Here is a 25,436-nt window from a genome sequence, read left to right as displayed (position 1 = left end):
TTTAAAAATACAAAAAAAAAATTAAAAAGAGACATTTAACTACTTAGTTACAGCAAATTTTATTACACAATGAAATACATCCAGGACTGAAGGTATGAAAAGGTATGTTCAGAATTGATTAGGTGTGAGTTAAAGCAATGCTCCAAAAGGTCACAGAATATGAATTTGCACTCTAAAAGGTAAAGCTTTTTTTTAATAGCAAGCAGAGTATTCTTTTCTTTACACACAATATTTTAAGTAGTAGCTCTGCAAGTTCAGCAAGTTTCTGTAGGCTACCCTACCTTGAGCATTTCTCAAAGGACCTTCCCAGAACCAAGAATAGCACAAAGTGATATTTTTACTATTATTTCCAGAGCAGCATGAATAGTAACATATTTTTTTCTCCTAACACTGCAAAATAAATTCATAGCCTAGTAAGCTTCCCTGTGATTCTCTGCTCTCCAGAAAATGGTGTAATGTTATAAAATCTCTGCTCACAAGTCATCAGAGATGTTCTTACTGGTTCTGTTTGTTGGCCTTGCACAGGTAAATGCTTCAGCTGAGATTGTCTGTGAGTAAAGCGCAGAAGCAGCCCCATTTATTCTAGACTGAGAGCACTTAGATGATCTTTAGCCCATGAAATCTCCCAAAAGATCTGACTGATTTTCCCCTGATATCAACAGAAATCCCCCTTCCAACTTCGAAAGGAGATCAAATCCAGGAAGAGCAAATCGAAACCCAAGAGACAGAAGCTCAGAATAACTCCCTAACATTTCTGAATTATATGCTTCACTTTTATGCTTTGTTGTATGCAGCTCTGGAAACAAGAGGCCTGGTCTCCTTGGCTGACAGAGAATCCCTAAAGATACAAGTTCTACATTATAACTTTTACTTCTCTTGATCTGGGTCAAGCTCTTTCATAGCAGGCTTGTGAGGTGTCAGGAAGAAAGCTGATAGCAACTGTCTAAAAAAGCAATTCTAAAACAGAGTTGACATTAAATGACACAAATTAATTCTTTCTACAAATGTAACCCACACAATTTGCTTCTAGAGAACATCTTGATGTTTTTAGTAGCACTAAGGCAGTCAGAGGGTCAGTTATCCTAATCTTTCATCCTTAAAATAATGAACACCTGCATTTTTGAGGGTTAAAAAAAGGTAAGCATTACAAGAGGGAACAGGAGGACCCACCAGTTCATGAAACAGGATATGGCGGATGAATATAGAAAGACTCATAGGATTTTACTCTTCTAAGTGCTGTCAGTTGAATTAGTGATAACAGTCACTAGAGATGTAGCAGATTTCCTGGAAGCACATTCCTGTGACTCCTTATATGTTTATTGCTAAGCTTGGGAATAATCTCTCCAATGTGAATGAAACAAGAACAAATGTTAAGTGGTTATATGTATTCTTTAAAAATAATAACTGCACAAAGGAGACAGAACACAGAAATGTGGGCTTTGATGCAAATGATGCAAATATGGAAAATGACTAAACCCCTGGATTATGACATTTTGAGTTACAGCCCTATTTTACTCTACTTTTCATGGATGCTTAGGCCTCAGAAACACAAATAGATTAGCATCAGTTTTTGTTGTTGGCCACTTTTGCCAAAGTCGCTTGAGCAGTGGATGTTCAGGTGAGTAATTGCAGACACGCTTCTTCCAGGAGCTGGTGACCAGGCTGAAGGGTTTACATGGAGCAGGACAGCTCAGTATGGGGGGGCAAAACCAGCACAAGCTGCCCTGGAAACCAACTGCTTCATACCCAGGATTTGTTGTTGCTGGAGTTTGTGTGCAAAAGTCACAGCAAATTTAGCATAATAGTATTGTCCATGGTGTAAATCTGGAATTCAGTTAGCTGTAAACATTTGATGTTCAGCTAATGTTTGTTCAGCTAATTAATCGTCTAATAGCTGCAGTATTCAGATGAGAAGCTCATGAGAATAGATATGTAATTAGTTTTCCAATATTCCATTTGTGCCAATTCCATAAGGCTGTTTTGCAACCAGCAAAGAGCATAGAAGGGGAGGATCCTAGATGGCTGGGAAAAGATGAGCAGAGCATTTTCCTTGGTAGAAGCAGGAGGGATTCACTGTATTACATCCAGGGATGCCAACTGCAATGCTCAGGAGGGCACAGGAAGGAAAACTATTTATTTATAAACCCTCAGAGCACAATAAAGCAATGAGAAAGAGCCAATACAAGCTTGCTGAGGGCACATCATGTCAAAGCAGTCAAACTCCCTTCTTAGACAGGATAAGTGGCCTCACAATGAGGATACAGCAGTAGGAGTGACACATCTGAAGTGTCCTCAGCCACTGGGTTTGTCACATTCTCCAATGGACTCTGGGACAGCTTCCCCTGCAGGGAAACTGCCTGAGCAGGACCACAAGCAGCCAAAGAATCATCACGAGCCACAGCTATCAGTGACTGCTCCTGTGTCAGCCAGCTGCCTCCAGCGGGGCTATGGGGTGTCTACACTGCATTCTGCCCAGTCTACTCAGTAGTTTAACATCATCAAAAATGGCATAAATTACGCATGAGAATTTTAAGAATATTACTAAAGCAGGAGGAGATGTACTTGGGAAGACAACATTTAAATTCAAACTGGCTGTTCCTGGCAAACTAGAATTTAAAACCAACAGGACAAAGTTCAAGGTAGACACATGCAAGGTGAGCCCACAGAACTGCTAACAAATCCACTGACACAAAGAGAGGAGCTCAGTAAGCAGGAGGTGCAGCAGAGCCAACAATGTAACTCAGTGTGATTGCTAAAACAAGATTTTAAGAGATGAAAGGAATTCTGTATGCAAGCAGTAGTAGTAACTAATCTACTCTTTTTAATGCTGGTGTCTCTCAGCTGGAATACAGTACCCAAATTTGAGCTCCAAACTATAAAAACCCATGGAGCATGCAGAGAACAGCAAGAGAGATGAAAAATACCAGAAAATATCCCACAGAGAGACTGTATAGGTTTGCAACACTCACAAACAAATCTTTTATTGAAACTTTTCAAGGGCCACTTCAAATCCATGTCCCATGAATACTGTGTACCTTATCTTGGGTGAATTTCAAGTGATACCTCAGGTCACTTCCAGGCCCCATTTCTATTATGCTTTTTCTGAAGTATTTCCAACAAGCCAAACCAAACCAAACTCCAGCACTGCTTTCATTGTATAAAATAGACGTAAAAGAAGAAAGGCTTAGATTTGCCAAACTGAATTACATAATCTCTATTATTCAAAAGTAAAAAAATTAAAAACCTACTTACTCTATAACTAAACTAATATTAAAGTTTGTAACAATCTTCTCAAGAGGAGCATACCAAGTCAAAGAAGTTAAGAAAGCAACCACTCCTAGTGTCCCTACATGCTACAGCAATCAGAGAAACTAAAGAAGATGATGAAGGAAACCTACTTTTAATTCAGATTTAACACCCAGTAATTGGGGGAAAACTCCTTTTACACTTGCAGAAAAACATGAAATTAATAATAACACCTGCCTTCCAAATGAACCAAGACGCATAGTATCACATAATTATAATGAAGGATTTAAGAAGATTTAGAAAAAAAAACATTTAAAAATATTTTGACACTCTGGCACTAACTTCAGCAGAAGGAATTGCATTAGGCTTGTTAAATGCCAGCTAAATCAGCTTTCCACAGGAGACCATGTGCTTACATTAACTATCTGTAAGAAACTGAAACTCACTTTCATAGTGCTATGATTAATTACTAATAAGCTCTACAATACTAATTTAAATGAAATCTCTTTTCAGTTCAGTGAGAGCTAAGAGATGCTTGAAGTGACTTTGCTTGTACGAAATATACATTACTGTAAAACTGTGTGAAAAAGAGTTTTCCCCCATGTATCTTCAAAGGAGTGATGAAATGTCAAAGAGAGACAATATTGCTATGGGTTTCTTTGGAAGTTTTGTACCAATACATGAGCTGAGTGGGTCACAGCACTGGGTGCTGTGAGGGCTGCATGGTTTGCCTGGCTTTGCCATTAACTCAGAACAGCATCAGACAAAAATCACAGGACAGATACCCAATCCTTCCTTTGAAAAACAAAGTTAGTGGCACTCCTTATCTTTTCTGAATCCTTCCTTATCTATGAAGGAAAAGTGCTATTTTTAAGCGTCTTATTTTAAGAATTCAACATCCCCTAGCCAACAAACTTAACTGCTCAAAAATAATCAAATAAAGTACAGATCCCCCAGGAAAGATGAATTTAGTACTGTTTGTGGCACGCTTTAGAGTCCTGAGACAAAAGATGCCTCACAAATGGTAAGTGTTGATTTCAGGAACAAAACATTTACACAAAGCCTTTGCTGTAGCACATCAGAGCAATAGGGAACCCCTGCAAATGAAAGGATTGGTAAAGTCCCTGGTGACACGACCCAAGGGTGGGGTACAAGTAACCTAAATCTGTGTGAGCAGGGCCAAGGGCCTCTCAGCCAGTTGGGTGCTGGCAGCTGCCACCTGCAAGGTGCAAGGCAGAGGCGTTGGGAGGAGATGGCACCTGGGAGGAGATGGCACCTGGCCTGCACCATCTGTCCCTCTGTGCCCTCAGCAGCAAAGCTCTGCCAGTGCTCTCAGACTGACCCTGCATCATCTTGTATGGCACTGAGCCCCATCTTCTGCCAGTGTGGTGATTTAACAGAATTAAGAATAGTTTCAGCTGAGAATCTCATATACTGTCACTATCTTGAACCTCAAAGTTAAAATAAAACGTGACTAATGATGACTCTGCAGTTTATTGTTGAAATTTGTCATTTAGATATGCTTTAGGCCTGATACACTCCAGGAACTACAGCAGTAGCCAGAACTACATTATACTCTTGGTACACCAGCTCAGGCATTAATAAATCAGTTGGACAATGCATTTTTGGTGGCCAGGTCATTGCAACCATCAAAATCAGCTGATTAGGTTTAATTTCAGCTAAAGACTGAAACTGAGTTTTTGAAGCAGTGTGAGCAGTTCCAGCTCCAAATATTCTGTGATTCTGTAAAGAACACACACACCTCTGTCACAAATCAACACATGAACTGATGAAAATAAATGCCTAAAATAACCTAATGGGAGAGCAATGTTTTTTCTCACCTTTAGCGCTGATCAGTTCAGTATGTATTTACTCATGTCACACTTAAGCTCTCCTGAAGCACAGATGAGTGTGTGACAGAGTGGATATCACGCTCTGCTAAACAAGCTCAATGGCACCTGCCAGGGTGCCTGGTCACCTCTGAACTTCACCATGTCTGTCTGATTGAGGCTGATTCCCTTGAGATCAACTATCAAACAGAAGGATTGAAGAGCAGGGAGGGCATATCTGCATGGAGGCAGCACACAGGGCTGCAGAGAGCACACCAGCACCCAACCATGGCCTGGCGAGCCTTTTCCTTGTGCTGCTGCTCTTGGGAAAACCATCCCTGGGTACCCATGTGCTCATCATGCTTGAATTGCACCTCCCATATAACCAGAAACAGGGAACAAATGTCCAAAAAGAAAAGGAAAAACGAGCCAAAAAATCCACCCCAAAATCAAATTAAAAAACAACCCAACCAAGTGTCCAAAAAACCCCAAGATATCACCTTGCATAGTGGGAAAAGCTAAATGCAAATAACTACAAGTAGGTGCTTGTAAATCACAAGACACATAAAGAAATTGCTAAAACAGAGGAGGAACTTGGAAGCACTGGTCTTAATAATTTTAAGCACTTAATAGTGATTTTCTTTTATTTTATTCCTGTGTCTCTTTGTGATGATGACTGTCTCATTTCTGGAATTACCAATGGTGTCTTTCTTGGTTGTGTTTTTCTCATCACAGCAAGGGTGTAGTGCTAATGAGTTTTTCTAAGAAACAGAAATATACACTGGCAGTTTTTCAAATTGTAAACTGGAACGAAGCATTTCTGTTGTGAGGAAATCTCAGCACCAAATCAATCTATCCTGTCTCACTGGTTATGAGAAAAGGAGGGTAGAGAGATGCAGAGTTACTTGAAAGAAAGGCTACTGTTGCTTTTGTTTTTTCTTTAGATAACTTTTCTAAATTATTTCATTCAATTTGTCAATAAAATCCCTAAAATGTTTATAGTGGTTTGTGACAGTATCCATTACACTGTAGACAAGATAGGAAAAAAACCTTTCATGAAACTAATTTAAAAGCAAGCCATTGATTAAAAAAAGGAATGAGTAGAAATTTTCAAAACCTTGAATCAGCAATATATTATCAATGAGGCCACAGCATGTGAGACAGTTCTCATAAGCTGCAGACTATGATCAGCACAGCATTAGTTTCCAGTACTTATCCCACTCTTTTCTCCAGCCTGATCTGGGGTGTAAGATGGTGAAACATGGAATTTCTAATTCTCTCTAGTTTTTTGCTTTGTGTGATGTTTTACTACCAAAATGATAGAGCACAGCCTAATATACTCATGGTTTGAAATAAATGCATAAAAGCACCACAATGCAGTGTGGGAGACTAAAACAACCCAAAGAAAGAGACAGCAAAGAAAACTTCTTCCAGGAACAAACTGTGAGAGGCAGGGAATGCTTCTACCTGAATTACATGACAAAGAAATGCCAAAGTATACACACACAATATGCTCAAACAAATTCTCAATAAAGGAAGAATATCCCAAAAAATCAGCCCTTTGGTACACTCCTTGCTTTTTCTTATGCCACCTTATGCTGACTTATGAGAATGGTGCTCTCCACTGTACATGGCACATAGCCACAAGGTGAGAATCCACTGCCTGAGCTGAGATTTTCTTTAGAGTGTGCAGAATGGCAACCAAGTTGTGGCGCGTTGTTTTCCTCCAGTCTCATTTGTCACAGCAACATTTATATATTCTTTCAAGTCAATCTTCCATAGAGTAGCCCTTTGTATCTACCAGGAAAACAACGTGTCACTGAGACAACAAAATCGTGATTCAGGCTAGAAGCAGAGGTCACTGCCTGCTGGCCCTCAGCCCAGATCCTCAAGAGCCCACTCTTATTTTGTAGCCTATGTTACCATAAAAGCAATATTTTATTAGCAGAGGATTTCAAACTTTTAATGTATGTCCTGCTTTTTATGGCTTCATAATGTGTGCAAAACTCAAGTTTTTCTTCACTTCCTTTTCACTTCAAACCAATGAAACACATCCTGGCTGCAACACCAGCACCTCTTCTTCCCAGAAGTATTCTGGCACTCTCTTTGATATTGTCTTTTTTCTTGGAATAAGGCCTGCTTCTCAAACCTATTCACATTCTTCCACACTATCACTTTCAAACATCTTTTATAACAATTTTCATATAGTGACTGTATAAACCATTTTGAGATCAAAGACTTTTGAGTTGTCTGTAAACAACAAAAATACTGAAAATTTATATGGGAAATTTCTGGTGCTTTCCAATCTGGATTTTTTTCTTTAGTTGCTGGGTATTTCCTCTCAGAATTAGGGACAGTTGCTTTTTCCACAGCTTCTGCTTTGGTCACATGAGGTGGCAGCCTGAGGCATCACACTTTTGGGAGGATCCTCATTCTATTCTGGGACACCAGAAAAGACAAGGCTGTGGCCACAGAGAGCAGCTGAAAGCACAAATTCACACACTGAACTTTCGCTGAGCAGTGGAGCTATAGAGAATTACCTGAATATAAATAAAGCAGAACACAGCCCCCTAAACATGATAAAACTACTGACTCTTCTCCTTGATATGCAACTTTTCAGTTTTTATTGAGAGACAAATAATGGTTCATCATTAATGCAAACACCAAGTGATTCATCAAATGACAATTTTTTTTAGAAGAAATTAATGTTCCTTTGTGATGTGACCACACATATTCGTGTTAAAAATGATGATTAAAAGTGGATAAAGGGCCCAGGAATGGAGATAGGCCAAGGAAAACTCAGCTTAAAACTTGCAAATGTTGAGCCCATGCCAAGTAATCTGCTTAACCAAGAAAAACCCCAGTAAATAGCCTGCTTCCTGAAAAGTGTACAGCAGTTGTACAGTAAGAAATTCTCCTTCTGACTTGCAAATTGAAACACTTTTCAACAAAAAACAACAACAAAAAAGGAGCAGCCTTAGTGCAAGTAATTTGAGCTTGTTATTCAGCATCACCAAGAGTTCTACATAATGAAACAGTAAGGCATTGGATAGCCCTGCCAAATAGCTGCCAATTTCCAGTTTCTAATACTGAAATAAAAGTGCTCATGCTTGGAAGTGATTGGTCATGGATGGAGATGATTAAGAAACAGACAAATAAATTTTCCATCTTCCACTTCCATGCCTCAGAAAAATAAGAACTAAAGCCATGGATTTGGTTAAGAAGTACAGCCATGGATCAAACCAGGAACAAGGGAGATAAAATACATTTCACAAAGGAATCTGCAGCAGAACCAGCAAATGAACTTGGTCCCAGATTGTGTCTTCAGACACTCCCAAGATGAATGGATTGTAATCAGATTTATAATACAGCTAAATATGTAATGTAATACAGCTAAACGGCCAAGAGTTCACACATGCCATACCCTTCCATAATTATTATGGGTAGCAAAACATTGCATTTCTTAGTAAAGGATCAACATTGTGCCATGATCTGTTACACCTGAAGAGCAGGGGATTGTAGTCTTTGCAGCTCTGCAAACATGGGCAAAAATCAGGTGACCAAAGCCTTTACTGCCACCCTGCAAAGTTTCCACAAATGCCCATGTTTGGCTCTTGCATGATGAGTCCTGGCAGAGACAGGATCATGTGGTCCAAGGTCTACATCTTTATTTTACATGTAGTACTTCTGAGAAGCATTAAAAAGTATAGTGTAATAGAGACATTTAATATCATCTAGATCAGTATGACAAGAACAACAAATTGCAGAAAAAGCACTGGAAATCACTTAATCCACAGTGCCTGCTTAACAACAAAAGAAAAGAGGTCACAGGGAAACCACTGTGGAAGAAGACATTTTATTTCTCTCTGTGTGTTTCCATGCTTTTAAAAAATTGAGTCCATAATTGCGCAGGTGCCACAGGGAGAAACAAGTGTTTGAAGTCTAAGAGCAGCTTTTTGCATGAAACCAGCTATAGATAAAGCCTGAGGTTAAAACACAACATCCCAGGGTTGCTTTCCAGAGCACCATCCAAAAGAGCACCATCCATCTTTAGGTGCATATAAATTAACCACAGAAGTGAGTTTTGCCCAGTATGTTTTGTCCATTTTTAAAGGGTCCAAATGCTGCAATTAGCTCTACATCCCAAGTCCCACTCTGTGGTGTGAAGCCCTGCGCTGATGCTCAGCACCACTTCCATAACTCAGCGAGTGCCTCTGACAGCATCAACCTGCAGGACTCAGAGCAGCACAGCCAGGGGCACCTGCAGCACAGGGAAGATGTGCTCCCACACACCTGTGAGCAATTTCCAATGTTCACCTCCTCTGCTTGACATTAACCTATGGTCATAGTACCAGGGAGAGCCTAAGGGAAATTTATCTCCATTTTAAAGGAAAAAAATAAGATTGTATCAGTCGTAATCTACATGTTTTCCTGACACATTTCCACATTTGTCATATTCTCAAAGTTTAACTGACAAACATAATCAAATCTGGCTTCTATTCTAATGTCATTGTCAAAAAAAAAGCCTTTTTTTTTTGTCAAATAGGAAGGATTATTTCAAGAATTTTCTCTTTCTCATCAGCACTCTCTTAAACAAGTTGCATTGAGCAATCAAAGACTATCTTCAGAAAGCCACAAATCAGACATCATGAAATTATATTCTGGGTTTTTTCTAGAGTGCTTCCTCTTTCCTACTTAAAATAAAACTGAAAGGGAAGTCAGTTTTATTCACCCAAGAACTACTTCCTCAAAATTTTCACTACTTGCTAAATGATTTTAAATACAAAAATTAAAAACTCTCATGTATTCAAAAAATCACAGCTATTCTATTTCACTTTTGTTTTAATCATTCCAAGTGTATATTAAAAATAAATTTTCAACATGAAATAATGCTTAATTCTCATAACCCTTGCAAATCCCCTTCTAGAGTAGTAGTATTAATAACCACCTGTCCAAGGGCAGATTACTGCCCATCTTGTATCAGACCATGCCACTTGGGTACTTGCTTTCTCATGACAAGCACCTGCTCCCTTTTGGTAAAAAAGCAATTAAAATCCTGTAAGAGTTCCCTGTTCAAGGTCAGAATCCATGGCACTGACAAACGATAGTAACAAACCAATGCCAAGCAAGAGGAGACACCAAGATAACTTTTAGCGTTATAATGAAGTGAAAGTCAAAATACAGCCACTATTCAGATTTAAAAAAAAAAATAAATCAAATCCATATTCATGTGTTGCAGCAGCCTTGTCAAAGTTTTGAGATACTATGCAGCAAAACTAAACTGCAGTAGTAACATTCGGAAATCGACTTTGTTGCTAAACATTTGGACCCAACCTTTACACACCAAAAATTGAGGCAAAACAAATGACTCCTTCCAAAGTCAGTGACTTCCAATGGCAAAAGAAGCCCATGTGTGTGTTCACAAAATCAGAAATATGAATTACAATCTAACCCATCTTTTGATCAACAGCACTCTTACAGCTTTCTAGGGAAGTGTAGTGCTTCTAATTCAAAGCCAGCAGCATAGAAAGGTTTTTACATTAGGAAAAAACAAAACCACTTGAGCTCACCAATAAACAGCTCTCAAATAGTGAAAAAATAAATTTGGGGCATCATCAGTATTATCATAATATCCCAACAAAGATTGTGCAGAAGAGACCTAAGTGTTATATCCTCTAATAACAAGTTTTGCAAAAATGTCCTCAAAATTCTGTGGTTTCTATGGGATTGTATCAGCTTTTTTCTCTTCGCCTCCACATCCTTGTATACAAGTAACTGGGTGAATGATGAAAAGACCCCATGAGAACTTTTTTACTCCCACTTTCGGTAGTTTCCCACTTTGCCAAAATTAGACATACCATTATGTTTTTACACTTGCTGTAGGTTCCACTACGCAACACTCCGGGAGGGGTGGGGGTTTCCACTCTGCAGTGTCAGTGCCAGCAGGAAGCTGCTCTCTTTACAAAAAAGGGGAAGCTGCCTGTCTGCAGGGTTTTGAAGCCACAGCCTACTTTAACCCTATATGGGTACATCCACCTCCCCCCGCAATCAAGGGTGATATAGCAAGAAGCTGAACAAGGAGAGAGAGTAAGCACTGATTGCATCCAAACCTGTGCCTAGCACAATGCCAAGCACATCCTGCTAGTGTTGGAAGGCAAGACAAACTTTGCCTTAGAATGCTTTTGGCACTTAAAGCACATTTAAAGCACATGCACTACTTTACTGAAAAAAACCCCCGTCTTGACATAGAAGCTACATTAACGTAGTGGCCCCCTGGTAACCAGGTTTACTAAAAGCCAAAATTAATCACAACTGTCTGCTCCTGCTGCTCTAGGTTCTGATAGCATCTGCAGCAGAGCTTGGAAGGCCTGCCAGAAGGTTTCCTAATATTTATAGAGAAGCCATGTTCATCCTCATAACTGTTGGAAAAGCTCTCCTTAATCTGGAACACACGTAGGGTTTAAAAAGAACCACAAACAAACACAAAACCAGAAAAACCCCAACATTTTCACTTCAGTACCAAAAGGAAGGGGAGTAGCATTTTTTCAATGATATTATCAACACATAAAAATCTTTCATCTCATGAAAGAGAAGAATGTACGTCCAACTCAAAAATGCATTTTTGATATTTCTTGTTTGCTTCCTATCTTTCCTTCTGTTTTGATGATGAAAATCTAATTGATTTTTCAAAGCAAAATAAGATTTTGCTTTGAAAACTTTTATTTTGAATTAAAATTAACTCAGAATTCAATTAAGAATACAGAGACCCTGCCTAAAAGTTATTTAAAAGTTGGCTTAAGCTAAGAGTTGGATCAAGTACTAACTGAAAACAAAATTCATTTATAACATCAAAACACTCTGGATAATTCAGGCTTGAAAGTACAAGTATATGACGATTAGTCCCTAATTCCTTATGGCCATAAAGCCATAATCATGCTCATAACTGACACCTACCCTACCTGGTGTAAGTATTTATACATTCAGCAACATACTATGCTTTTGGGCAAATAAGTGTCATTTTTAGTCCAATTTTCAACAGAAATAAGTTTTGTGTGCTTATTCTGCTTGTTTGTCAGGTTCCCTCTATATTTAATTCCAGCAAGTAATTCAGATTTGTAAAAGGTAGAGGTCTCAGTGCTAAAGAAATACCTGCTCTGAGAACAGCTCAGGTTAGTGCCATGGCTGAAATCAAAGAGCTTCAGCTGTAGCAGCCCCACGTGGCTGGTGCCAGTCAGGATGCTCACAGCTCTGGTTTAATTTCACATTCAGGAAAAAAGAAAACAAAAGCCTTGAAATGACAAACTGCACCCAAATCAGCAGTATTATATCACAACATAAAGTTAAGCTTAGTAATGCAGCAACAACGAATTTCCTGTAGAAAGAAAAAGGAAAAAAGGAAAAAAAAATGCAGGTCCTACTAAAAGTCTACAAGATGGTTTTCAAGTTGTTCTGTGGTGAATATCTCTGTGTTTACAATAACTACAGTGTGTCTTTGAACAGCTCAAACCTGGATTCTCTTCAATCCATTCTACCTTAGGTGTCAACAGAATAGCTGCCAGTTTCTTCATATTCTTTATTTTTATGTCACATTTAAACATTTATCATTAGGGGCATATCCATCATCCTGAGGAAATATGATTGTGCTGTCATTTTTCTTTATGCTGTGATAGTACTTTTCAAGAAGGAAAAAAAGATCTCATCTTCTTCTATGATCATAACTGCACTAAGGAATAAAATTCTCAATTCCAGGTTTTTTTGTGAAACAGTTTAATGACTAGTCAACTTAGCAACACAAATATTAGTATTTTGCTAGAAAAAACTTCTTAATGACTATTTAAAAATTTCTGTCACTATTAAAAAATGTGACTATTAAAAATTGCTGGTGGATTTTAGGTGGGGTGGTTTAACCCTTCAAACTCTTCCTATTGCCTTTCTCTTGGCACCTAGTATTTAATATTCTGCCTTTTCCCTTTCTTTGTATACCATAATTTGTCCTATTTCCTTCTTATGATACTCCCATCTCTGAAAATATGTATGTCAAATTTTATTCTGATGCTACAATGCATTTTCAGTGCAAATTAGCAGTGTGTTCTAATAGTAATCCATTGCACCCCTCATTTTAAGGGGAAGGAGGCAAGACACATGACAAAAATCATAGAGTGAAATAGCTGGAATTCCACCCACTGGGAAAGGCTGGATGGCAGAACCACTGTGCAAAGCTGCTATAAAGAAATGCAAAGTAAGTATTATTTTACTTTATATGAGTCTTACATAAAAGATTTTTTTTTAAATTTGAAAGCACCGGTGTAGGATAATTTATAGTTAGAGATTTGTATTGTTCAGCAATCACATTGGGCAGTCTTAGACTTGAATAAAATTTAGTTCAGACATTAGAGAGCAGAAAAATGTCTCTTGGAACTATGTTAAGCCAAACTGTGCACTAGGAAATGCAGACAAGCACACTGCAATAACAGCTCATTGTAAAATTCCATATTGTTGATATTTGCTGTCAAAACACACTCCCCTGTCCCTCCCATCCTTCCCTTCTGTGGCTTCAGATGAACCTCTGATTATGGGACTCATTCTGTGCCCCTCGGTCATCCACTTCTCAGATCTCATCTAAACACACATCACTTGGTGAAGTCAAACCACTTTTATCCATCAGTAGCATCCATTGCAGAAACCTCATCCTCTGCAAGCCTAAATTAAGTGTATTTTACTAACCTCTTCCAAAAAGTATTCTACTAGCATATAATCACATCCCTAACTTCTCACCTTCCCATTCTAAACTGTTCCGTCACATTTCCTGTAAATAAATGTCAGTTCCATTTCCATAAAGTTATGTCATTGTCTTTTGCCATCACCTCTGCTTTCTTCCTCATTCTTTATCAACGGTTCTGTTTCCCCAATCTTCTTATTTCTACATCCTTATTAAAATTTCTATACTTTTACACAAATCCAAACCCAACTCACCACTAACATGAAGTCTTCAGTGACTACAAACTAAATTACCTACCCAGATTGTTGCTTTCACTATTTACTGATTTGCCTCTGCTTGGAAGATTTTACACTGTAGGCATATATGGAATGGAGAGAATCTCTCATTTCTTATTATTACTGATTCAGGTCTCCAAACAGAATACATCTACAATTCTTGCTGTATGATTTAAGTGAGCTTCTGAAGAATTTCTAGTATGCATTGGACATTATTATGCAAAAATCAAGTACAAAAAAAAGAAAGGTCAAACAAAAATTTATATATATAAAACAAAATAAAGTCAACAAGTTTAATTCCAGAGTGTTAGTTCCCAGCTGTCAGATTTCCATTAGAATACATTGTAAACAGTTTCTAGGTAGCTCTGTAGGAATTTTATATTAAAAAGAAAACCAAAACAAAACTGCTAAAAACCCCAAATCAACAGAAAACTCCGGAAAACAACAAATTAACTCATACTACACCACAACAGGGGGTTTTTTTGTAATTTTAGCAGCAGTGATATAAGAAATCAGCCAGTAAGGAATGCCCAGAACCTGCTTCATTTCCTTCACCACATCAGCGCACTGCTCTGAACCGCCCTGCCAATTCCCATAACCCCAAAGGCAGAGGGAGCCGCGGAGCAGCGCTGCTCTCGCTGGGGCTCAGGGGCGGCAGGGATGGAAGTCCCCGGTCGGTGCCCGGCCCATGACACTACGTAACGGAGGCTGAGACTCAGAATTTCCTCTCGGGCAGCCCCTCCCGCTGCACTTTCGCTTTCTTCCCGGCTCCGGCGGCGGCACCGAGCGGGGACCGGCTCTGCTGGCGGACAACATGGTCCTGGAGAGCCAGGTAAGTGTGCACAGCCACATGGGCTCCTCTGTCCGCTCCACACTCTGCTGGAGTTCTTTCCTGGAGCCACGGACAGCTGCAGGAAAGCTGCAGTGACAGTGACTCTGTGCCGGCTATGACAGAGCTCAACCGCCCATGGGCGCGCAGCCATGCGGGACACAGTTATTGAAGGTTATGCTACAAGTTTAAAGTTGTGATGCAGGTTATAAGTTCACTGCCATTCTGGGCATTAGGTCATGATTAGATCACTTGTAACCAATTGATACCACCCAGGAGGAAGACTAGGTGGTGGTAGCTTTATGCAACGTAGGTGTTGAGAAATGGAAAAAGATGTTTCATGTTACTGTGCTACGTGAACTCTTTTCTCCTCTGGAGGGGAGTAAGAGAAGAGGCAGAAACATAGCCTCAAATGAGTGAGACAGTTTCAGTCTAGGCAGGTTTAAATTGATGCAGGGCACTGCATCATAAATACAGAATCAAAGTTAACTTGCAGAGATGTTTGAATTTGTCTTTTGGAGTCAGCCCCTCCCAAACTCAAGTGATGCTTTCCAGAACATCAGTAATCAAGTTTCACATTTGCAGCAAAGATGGGTACTTTTTCCCGAAGATGTCTCTCAGTCCCTCTTTTTCCAAGTTAAACAGCAATGCTGAAATTTCAAGAGTAACCAGATGTTTGCTTTGCAACCTGGACCTTCTGTTACCTTATGCAACAGAATAAAAAATATTTTCTCTAAGATAAAAAAATAGGTTTTATTTTCAAAAAAATTGCAAAGAGATGTCTTCATTTTAACTTCTGCTACATCAAAAATACTCATAGTACTTTACAGGGAAGTAAAGATTTCTGCTGCAACAAATAAGATCCAATTCTGGGCTAAGTTTCTCTGGTGCATTTAAGCTTTAAGTGGATTGGTAGGGACCTGATGCACATAAGACTTGAAATCCCTTGAGAAACGATTTTCAAATTAACTAATAAGATATTGCACCACGTACAGCTTATTAGAAAGAAACACTGAGCAGCAACAGCACACAGCTACTGTGCCTGGGATTTAAAAGCTGGATTTAGCTGTCATGTCCATAATTCTTAGTGCATTGGTTATGTAAAGGAGTAGGTGAGAGGACGGTTTAGTTTCATATTAAGGAAAGTAAAAAGGCTCTACAGAATATAATTGCAGGATTAGTAAAAAGCATAAGGCAGCTTTGCTCCACTATTTACATATCAAGGCAATTTAGGGAAATCCTCATATAGAAAACTTTAATAATTGAAAATGAGATTGAGAAACAACTTGGTCTTACATTAAAGGCTAAGACATATGTTTTCATATTAAAAAATCATATGTATGGAGAAGAATTTGGTAACTTTTCACAGGAAACTTTAAAGGTTAATTTCCCAATGAGACGAAATAATATTCAAGAACTTTTGTTCAACACTGATAGCTACTTTAGTAATATCTCTGCAGCTTTCCAGATATGCAAGAGATCTACATGTCACAGGATTTCTATGCATGAGAACATTTTGACAGTAATTGCCATTCATCTTGAGGGGGAAGTTAAAGAGACAAAGCAAGTAAATGCCTCAAGAATAACTTTTTAGAAAGAGCATCACAGTATGGGGCCAACACTTAAGAGCAGAGAACCTATAAAGGCAACAGATGAGGGGAGTAGTTGAACCCTCATCAAAGAAAGATTAATCATAAGAATTAAGGGTGGAAACTTGCCAGTTTTAATAATATGTACAACCCTGATCACAGAAAATTAAGTTAGCATAAAAACAATTTTTAGCAAAGCTGCTGTTACAAAACTAGAAGGACACTAAAATTTGAGATTGTGCACCAGAATGCATCAGTGAAGTCTACCAAGGTAGCACTACACTTAGGGTAAGGGAGGAAATCCCAGGAAAAAAGTAATCATTGACTTTAGCCTCATGCAAAAGTCACATACTGGGAGACAAATTGTTTTATTGTATGTGACTGCAAAAAGGAGCAGTTAAAAATAAAATTAAAAAATATTACAAAGAGCTGGAGTGAAAGTGCTTTGCTTGGACTACATATAAAGACAGTGGCTACTGCTTTCTAATTTGTGAAAGCAGCTTCAGAGCATTCCCATTGAAACAGAGCAAGTTACTGGTTTTTAACGCAGATAACGTATTAGAGGAACTGAAAATATAATAAATGCCTGAATGGTTCACTTGAAAGTGAAGGTGATCAAAACAGTTATTTAATGCTTTAATTTCTAAGGATCCCTGGTTTCAACCTTTAGCTGCAATTGTCATGGACTTGGGTTGCCTTTTGTCACACAGCCACCCTTGCAGCAGCCCTTGCACAACTTCTGTCCTGTCCTAAGGAGACACAGATCAGCCTGGCTGTCACATCCCATTAGGGGCAAAGCTGATAAAACCTGCTGGGATTCCAAGGTGACATCGTTTCTTTCATTACCTTTGTCACAATATTGATTAGATTAGGTCTGAAGCCCATCTTTGGCCTGCTACTGACCCATCACATCTCCTGGGAAATTCTGCAGAGTGGGAAACAAAATTGAAAACGACTGGAACAATAGAGATGTTCAAGATGGTTATAGCTCATGGGACTCCCCCAGATGTGACAAGTGCTGATTTTTACTAACTATGCATCCTGATACATTAATCCCAAACTTGACAACTACATATTACATTATCTCCTTCACAGTAGTCAGCCTTCAGGAGCTTAATGGCATGAAAATAACCCACCAAATATTTTCATTTCTTTCACTGGAGTAAATAACAACATGGTCAAAGTGCTGCCTAGCTAATTTTCCCTATCAAAATTTTAAAGAGTAAATAAAGAGCAGATTGGCTTGCTGTCTGTGCAGCAAACCTTGTATCAATTGTCTCCCATGCCATGTTTAGTTTAGATGTTTCACTCATGCAGGACAGCTGAAGATCCAGTTCAGAGAGCAGCACAGCTGAGACATATGGCACCCAAGTAATCATAGTAGTTAATAGCTAAAGACCCCTACACCTGCTCTGATGTTTTCAACAGGCTTTACTTACTGGCATTAAATGCTTCTAATATAATACATGCTCTGTGTTGATATAGGCTTTGTATGGGACAGATCTGATAGTTCCAAAGGAAAAAAGGACTACTCTTAACTGCCAAATATATTTTTAGATTTAGACAGTATAAAAGTTGGAGATTTCTAATTTTTTTAACCTTTTTTCAATGCTAGGTCAGATTTTTCTCTTTCACATGTGGGCTGCTTTACAAATACCATCAGTAGGCACAGCTGAACCACAAGGAGCCTGAGCAATAAGTTCAGTAAATGTCACTCCTTTTACCTACACCTTTACCTCCCACATATAACACCCACTCCCTCTGACAGCACCAAACCTATGGTTTGAATTTGCCTTTCTTCTATGTGTTCCCTCCTTCTCCTCATCTTCACACAGCTTTGGGAACAGGACAGCTCAGCAATTAGTATCCCATAAGTAAAATAAACATTCCTATTGGCAGTGAGGAAGCTGGAGCACATCTGTCTCACTCAGTAACACCCTGGCAGAAAATTACACCCTGTAGTAACCTGGAAACCTCCAGGCCTCACAAAACAAGAGCATCCAAATTTGATTGTTGTATGCTTTGAAGGATAAAGCAAAACTAAGCAGAACAAGAACTGTGTATTTCATTCCACTTTAGCATGCCAGGACACTGCATGTAGATGCTTGTTTTATTTCCATGGGAGTAGAAAAAACATATCAAGAGGGGGAAAAAAAGACATCTAAGACTTTCTTCTATATAAAATGTTATCTCTTAAACATACATATGAAAATACATATTCTAGGTTGCTGCATGATCCTTTTCACGACTGCTAAGATTCCTTTAAGTCCTAGAAACTCTCCCACCCTGCTCTTAAACTAGTCATTCTTTTTTTCACTCAGAAAAAAAAGGAGCAGAATTTCTCTTAATATATTTCCAGGTACTTTTATAATAGAATTTTTTTTTAATATTACTGAAAGATTTGACAAGCAATTAAATTTGCATTGAAAAAGACTTCAAAAATTAAGAATGTACAGAGAAAGAATAATACTTGATTATGGATTTATTTTAAATAAACTTGCTTTAAATACACTCTAGGATATTTAAATTGAATGAGATTCATCTATCTATACCCATAAATATTACTCCAAGCCCCAATAAATTCACACAATATATCTTCATGCTCTGCAAAATCTTTCCTGTAGGTTATTACTGTGCAGACTTTAATTAAGATGTAATAACAGCTATTACATCAAAAAACTATGGTTTGGACCTTGAGGATGTAAAAAAAGCAATATTTTGAGGATTGTCCAGGAATAGTGGATCAATTTTTTATGCTTTAAGGGCTAAAAATTGTGGGAGGAGGTTTCAGCCAGAACTAGAAGGCTTTTTCTTTGAAAGGGTACAGTTCATCACCCAAATAAAAATGTTCAGAAGATCCCTTGCTGCATTATCAAACAATATCTCCTAATTATGTTACACTTTTGCCCTTGCTTAAGGCATTAACCAAGTGATACAACAGCCGTACTCTTCACACATTCTAAAATAATGAAATGCTGAGCACAAGCCAAAAGGAAAAAGTAACCATTCCTCAATGATAATATAGAATTATAAAGAAAAATAAATTAAACAGATATTTTAGTTGCACACACATATTTTTTTTTACAAAACCCCATGGCCATTTATTTTTGCCCACATATATGTGACAAAAATCTAAGAGGACATTTGCACTGAAATCTTTCATTCATATTAACATGGGAAGAACCCTTCCTTCCTCAAAGTAACACAGAGTACACATGCGTGGGGAAAACCACTTTTCAGAAGTTTTAAATAGCTTCAGTGTCAAACAGACCTTGTCCCACTTCTGTGTTCCTACTTCTTCACCCTCTTTTCTACATTCCCTCCTTACATGCACTACTCTCCCAGCTCCCCCAGCCCTCCTGCTGCTGCCCCAGCAGGTCCATGTGCCCTGCCTCGATCCCTTCTCCATGCTAATCCAATACATGGCCCAGCTGCCTTTGGCAGCAGTAATTACATTCCTCTCCTGCCCTATCAATTGCTGGCCTCTTCACTACCACTGCTGGCTTTGCTTACCAGGAAGAGGATTTCATTTCCATTCCCCACTTCCCTTCACTCCCCAGCACCTTCTGCTCTAACCACGAGATGCACTGCAGTCCTGCACACAAGCCTAAGCCCATCTCCAGCGCTGCCACCTGGTACTTTGCAACCCAGAAAGAAGAAACCTTAGCTGAAGGCTGAGAGCTCTTGCTCTGTGCAGATCACAGGCTGACAGAAATGGACTTGACACCACTGGTTTTGTTTGATGGTTTCTAATGTGCCTTCCCACCAGAGGAACAGAAAGCCAAGACACCCTAAAGCTGGCTCTCAGCTCTATGAGTTTGATACTGTGCAAACTTCATATGGAAGAAGGTGAAGATGCAAAATTTTTGTCAGTCATTTGGACTGTGCACAGCTGGCTTGTGTCAGGGTGCTTTCCTCTCCCTGGTGATTGTTTCATCCAGAGTCTAAGGTATAAAGGTGTCTCCTACCCACACTGCCTCTCACCTGCAGAGAAAGAGCTCCCAAGCCAAGTCTGAAAAGTATTTCAGAGCATGTCAGAAGTGTACAGGAACTCACTTCTTTGAAACTGCTGACATTTTGGAGGATGAAAGAGGCTTCAAATCTCCAGGGCTCCAGCCTTACAGGCACTGAGAAAAAATAAATCCCTTGAAAAGAAAAGAAACAGAAGGAGAGAAACTGCCTATGTATTTAGAAGTTAATATATTTAAATCCCTTGAGGAAGGAAATAGTTTGGGAAAGTGACAGTGAAAAATAGAAGACTGAAAATAAGTCTGATTTTTCTGATATGTTTTAATTTTATTTTTTTAATGAGAAAAAGGTTTTGAAATAAATATAATCTGCAAAAGAAATACAAATTATCCACCAAAAGGCAAGAAGTTAGGAAAATCCCATGTAGAAATAGTCTGGACAAAATTTAATTTGTTTCCAGGGACTGTACGTGTTTATCATCAGCAATAGGCATCCCATTACTGCTTGTGCCACCAACCAATAAGAGAAATGCATGTTGCTTTTTTTTAATTCAAGTACTAGCCTTCCTTACAAGACAGAGTAACTGAATCCTAGAACTGGTACTGTAAATCTCAGTAATCCATGCAACCCTTTTAGCCAAACTGGATGTTTGAAAGTAAACTAGAACAGCTCTACTACACTGAGGGCAGCTTTATTTCACCTGCTGGTGTCTGCAAACACAGAGCTGGACATCTATCACTGGCTCTGATAGACACTTGAAATGAGAAGAATAATGCTGCACTCCGTGGAGTAGATGGGCAAGCTAAGCCAGCAAAGCTGCAGGAAGCGCACTAAGGTGGGCTGTGACCAGACCCAAGTTACCTCTGCAGGGTGCCCAGGTCTATGGCCAGGGACTGGGGACAAATTAAAACAACTACCAGGTTTCTCTGCCTTATGCCATGGGGCATCCATGCATATTTGAGTACTGAATGCTTTCAAATTATAAGCAGAATCTAGTTTAGATACATTGTTTTATATTATCTTCTGACCTTGCTTTTGCCACAGAAAAAAGAGCTCTGAAAACCATGTTTGCATACTTAAATGAGAAAAGGAACTGCTATGCCCTTGTATTTTTCATTTCTGAAGGTCTTAAGGGAGGAGTGGGAACACACAATAAATAAATAGCTTAACAGACTGTAAACAACTAAAGCTTCACCTCTTGCAAAACTATAGTCTCTATGATTAATGTTTCAGGAATTATATTAAAGTGCAATAATTTTCCCTGTAGACTGGTGATACCCAGGAGAAAAGATTCTCTGCTTTGAATGACACCATGAAATTTGATTTGTGTATTCTAAAGAAAGAAATAACAACATATTAATTTAGATAGATTTCTTAACAAAAGCAGCATCTTCCTGTTTTGATCAAAAATTAAACAATAAAAATGAAGAAGTCAGGCTGTCTGACTGCATGAAAGAAAGGGAGAATGTGCATGAAATAGTCCTCTCTTGTAATTAATAATAAAAAATTGACAGGCATTACATCTGCCCTGCACCTTCCAGTATCATGACTCGGGACTGTACTGTAAAAGCTCTACAGATTGCTAACAGCTCCTTTCTTTAAGGGTTGTTTGTGCTAATAAAAACTTATGAACTAAGTAAAGAAGAATTTAGGCCATCAGTCACCACTGGATTAAGATAACATCAGGGGTTGTGGAGTTTGCCCTTACTCTCTGGTACTTTCTCACCACTCAGACCAATAACAGGTATGTGCTGACTGACATTAATTTTTAGGGCACAGGCTCCAGCAGACTTGTTAAAGGATAGAGGAAAATCCATAAATTAAGGTTACCTGCAGCATGCCCACACACACAGATGCAATCAGCACCAAAGCAGCGCTCCAGGCAGAGGTGCCCTTGCCCAGTTCTGCCCCTGGCAGGGTGAGGCTGGCTCTCCCCAAATGCTGCCTTCCCCACTCTGTTCCCATGGCAGCAAGCTCAAATTTCACCACAGGTTTAGCAGCTCTGTTCTGCACCATAGTCACTGATTAATGCCATGACCCTTGACTCGTTAACCTCAGCAGTGACAAACCAGAAGGCTCTGGGCTTACAGCCCCAAATTTAAATTGGTTTAAGGATGGTGCTTCCTGTGGGGCAAATGTGGGACTTGCAGAGATGTTTTGTATGAAAAAACAAAGATCATTTTTACCCCTCTTAGCCTTTTCTGAAATTTAGTAGCAATAGAAAAGTAAACAGGTAACTGTTCTAGCACAGCCTTAAATAATTCAAAGGATCACACTCTTTGCCTACCTGAAAAATTCAGAGCAGGCTCTGTTACGTTAAAGAAGTTTTTAATCAATTCTAAAATCATAAGAATACAGAAGATGGATGACACTAAAACTTAATTTATTTTCTATTTGGCAGAATTTAATAGAGCCTGAATGCTCCTCTCAGAAAACTGAAATAGGAGCACAAGTTTTAAATAAACTTCTTCTGGGCACATCTGCAGGGAACAGTTCACGATCAAGCAGCCCTTGAAATTTCTCATGCCATTTGCTGTTACTGCAATGCACAAGTTTTAATCACTGCAAGGAGCTTCAGCTGTGTCTGGGAGTTTTGTTCTTCCTAGTGAGCCTAACTGGAAAAATCCTGAAGAAAGCAGGTCATTGCACCAGGGGGACTCAAACAATCCCTGTGCTTCCAGAGGGCTGAGGCCAAGCAATGCTGCAGAGTGGAAGTCAAATGTTCAGATGGCACTGGGCAAGGAAGAAACTAGAGAAAGGTGGGGGCCAGCCAGGCTGTCCTTCCAGCCCACAATTCACCAAGAGCATGGGCCAGGACAGCTGATCCATATCTGCCTTCCCCAGGCTCCCCAAGGCAACAGAGAGCTCAGGGGCTGCAGCCAGGCCCCCTCTCTGCCTGGCTTTGGCACAGCAGGGCACCATGGCACTCCTGGAGCACAGGGACACACACCAAGCCCTCGGGACAGATCTGCTGGCAGAGACAACCCAGAGTGGCCTCTTTCAAGCACAAGGCAGTACTGGCTACATTCCAAAGCAGTACTGGTACCAAGCAATGAGAGAGGAGGAGTCTTACACCTTAAACTTTGATTTCTTCATTTTGCAAAGGCAGAGAGGAGCAGGTAGGACTGAGGGGGCAGAGCCAACTGGGCAGCTCTGGGCTGTGGGGCTGGGCAGGGAGGCTGAGCTGCCCAGGCAGGTGAGGGAGGCCAGAGCCCGCGCTGGGGCTGGGTCCCAGAGCACTCAGAGGGCACAGCCCAGCATGGCACAGCCCAGCATGGCACAGCCCAGCAGGCAGCAGCACCCTGCTCTGCCCTGAGATGATGGAAGGAGAGAAAGCCTGCTATTTAATGTAAAACCAAGTCTGGAGAGAAGAAGCACTCTCTGCCCCTCTACTGCTGCACAGGAGCCTGCAGCAGGCACTGCCCCCCAGCAGCTGGAAGGGCAGGCATGGGCACAGCCATGGAGCCTTGGGGACATTCACTGCTGGCACCAGCAACAGCTGCTGTCTGCTCATGTGCCAGTGGCTCAGTCACAACAAGCTGACACTGCTTGGCACAGTTCACAGCCACTTGCTGCAGTCATGGCCTTGGGATGCATGAGCAGCTCAATTCACTACTACAGCACTGCTGCTCCCCTCAGCCCTGGGTTCTGACCCAATTATTGTCAATTTTCAGTGAAGTTACTAAAGGCATGAAAAAAACCCCAACAACCAAGTGGAAGGGGAGCAGAGGCAAACCTAGTTGGTTTTGCCCATAATCTTAGAGCTACATCTCTAATTCCAATCAAAAATTATTCTTTTACATGATTGTCAGGCAGAGAGAGCTACTGCCAGCATTTGATGCCCTGGTTCTGAGCACTCACAGTATCTGTTTAAATTAGCAAGCAATCAGCACCCACAGCAGTTAACATCCCATGGACAGTATTCCAGTTGTACATTCCCTCCTTATTCTTCTCTGTCATCTTTATCACACAGGGCTTGTTTTGACAAGATAGCTCTTTTTTATTCAGGAATTCTATGTACTTTTTGCTCAGATTTTCAGATTCAGTCAGTCACTCTATCCTCGAGCTGTGTGTAACATCAATATAAAATAACAAACACAACTCAACAATCAAAACTGTTTTCTCTTTCTTAGTAAAAAAAGTCATACTGCATGGTTCCACCAAGGAGACTAACAGAAAAAGGTTCACTATCAGTTATGCATTAATAGAAAATTACAACTCTTGATGTGGAATGGATCTAAAGACCAAAAGAAGTCTGAATTTGGCTATTCAGTCTCAAGTTTGAGCATAACTGTTTCCAAATAAGAATGAGAACTGAAACTACTTCATGTCAAAGGCACTATTAAAACCTAAACCTTTGCTCAGTGACACTGCACCTATAAAACAATCATTTCTTATCAACTCCCACATTCCTTTTCAATTCACCTTCCTGCATACAATGCATCTTTCCCCACACCTGTAACAAGAAAAGTCACTTATATTCACCAGTGTGATCATAGCAGGGGTGCTACCAACCCATTTTTCCCCAAACCAAAGTATTAAGACCATCCACAGAACAGCAACTGGACACTTGCTCTGTGCCTCTCCCAGAAATCATGCATGATGGCTTTCCCCACTGCTTCATTCTCCTTCATTCCCTCATTGACAGTAACTATTCCTTTCACATTACAAACAGCATAGATACACAGCAAAAATGATGTGGTACATACTCATATTTATGACACAGAATTCGTTTAAAAATGAGCTAATACATAAGCTAATAAAACATTCCCAAACCAAGCAGGTACCATGTTAGGTTTCTGAGGTTTTCACCAAACCTGAGGTAATTTTCAGTAGGTAAGGATGATTTTAGCATCTTAAGTGGTAATGTAGTTTGAAAAGAAAGGACAGGAGCTGTTTCAGTTGAGCTCTGCATTTGAATTTCCAGGGTTTGTTGTAACCCCTATAAACTCAAGAGAAAACTCAGCTGGTGTGAACTGA

At 39.7% G+C, this 25,436-nt stretch overlaps 1 protein-coding gene across 1 annotated transcript in view; it reads left to right on the top strand.

The window, feature by feature from the left end:
- The first annotated feature begins 14,844 nt into the window (after positions 1-14,844).
- The window catches only part of RASGEF1A (RasGEF domain family member 1A), a 46,989-nt gene continuing 36,397 nt past the window's right edge, over positions 14,845-25,436 (top strand). Inside the window, exon 1 of the mRNA XM_031063392.1 lies at positions 14,845-14,901. Coding sequence (XP_030919252.1) covers positions 14,884-14,901 — 18 coding nt within the window. The 5' untranslated portion in view covers positions 14,845-14,883. The remainder of the gene's footprint in view (positions 14,902-25,436) is intronic.

This window comes from Geospiza fortis, unplaced genomic scaffold (assembly GCF_000277835.1).
Source record: "Geospiza fortis unplaced genomic scaffold, GeoFor_1.0 scaffold130, whole genome shotgun sequence".
Classification (NCBI taxonomy): domain Eukaryota; kingdom Metazoa; phylum Chordata; class Aves; order Passeriformes; family Thraupidae; genus Geospiza; species Geospiza fortis.
Note: the sequence above shows the minus strand (reverse complement) of the source record. Positions and strands in the feature narration are given on the sequence as shown.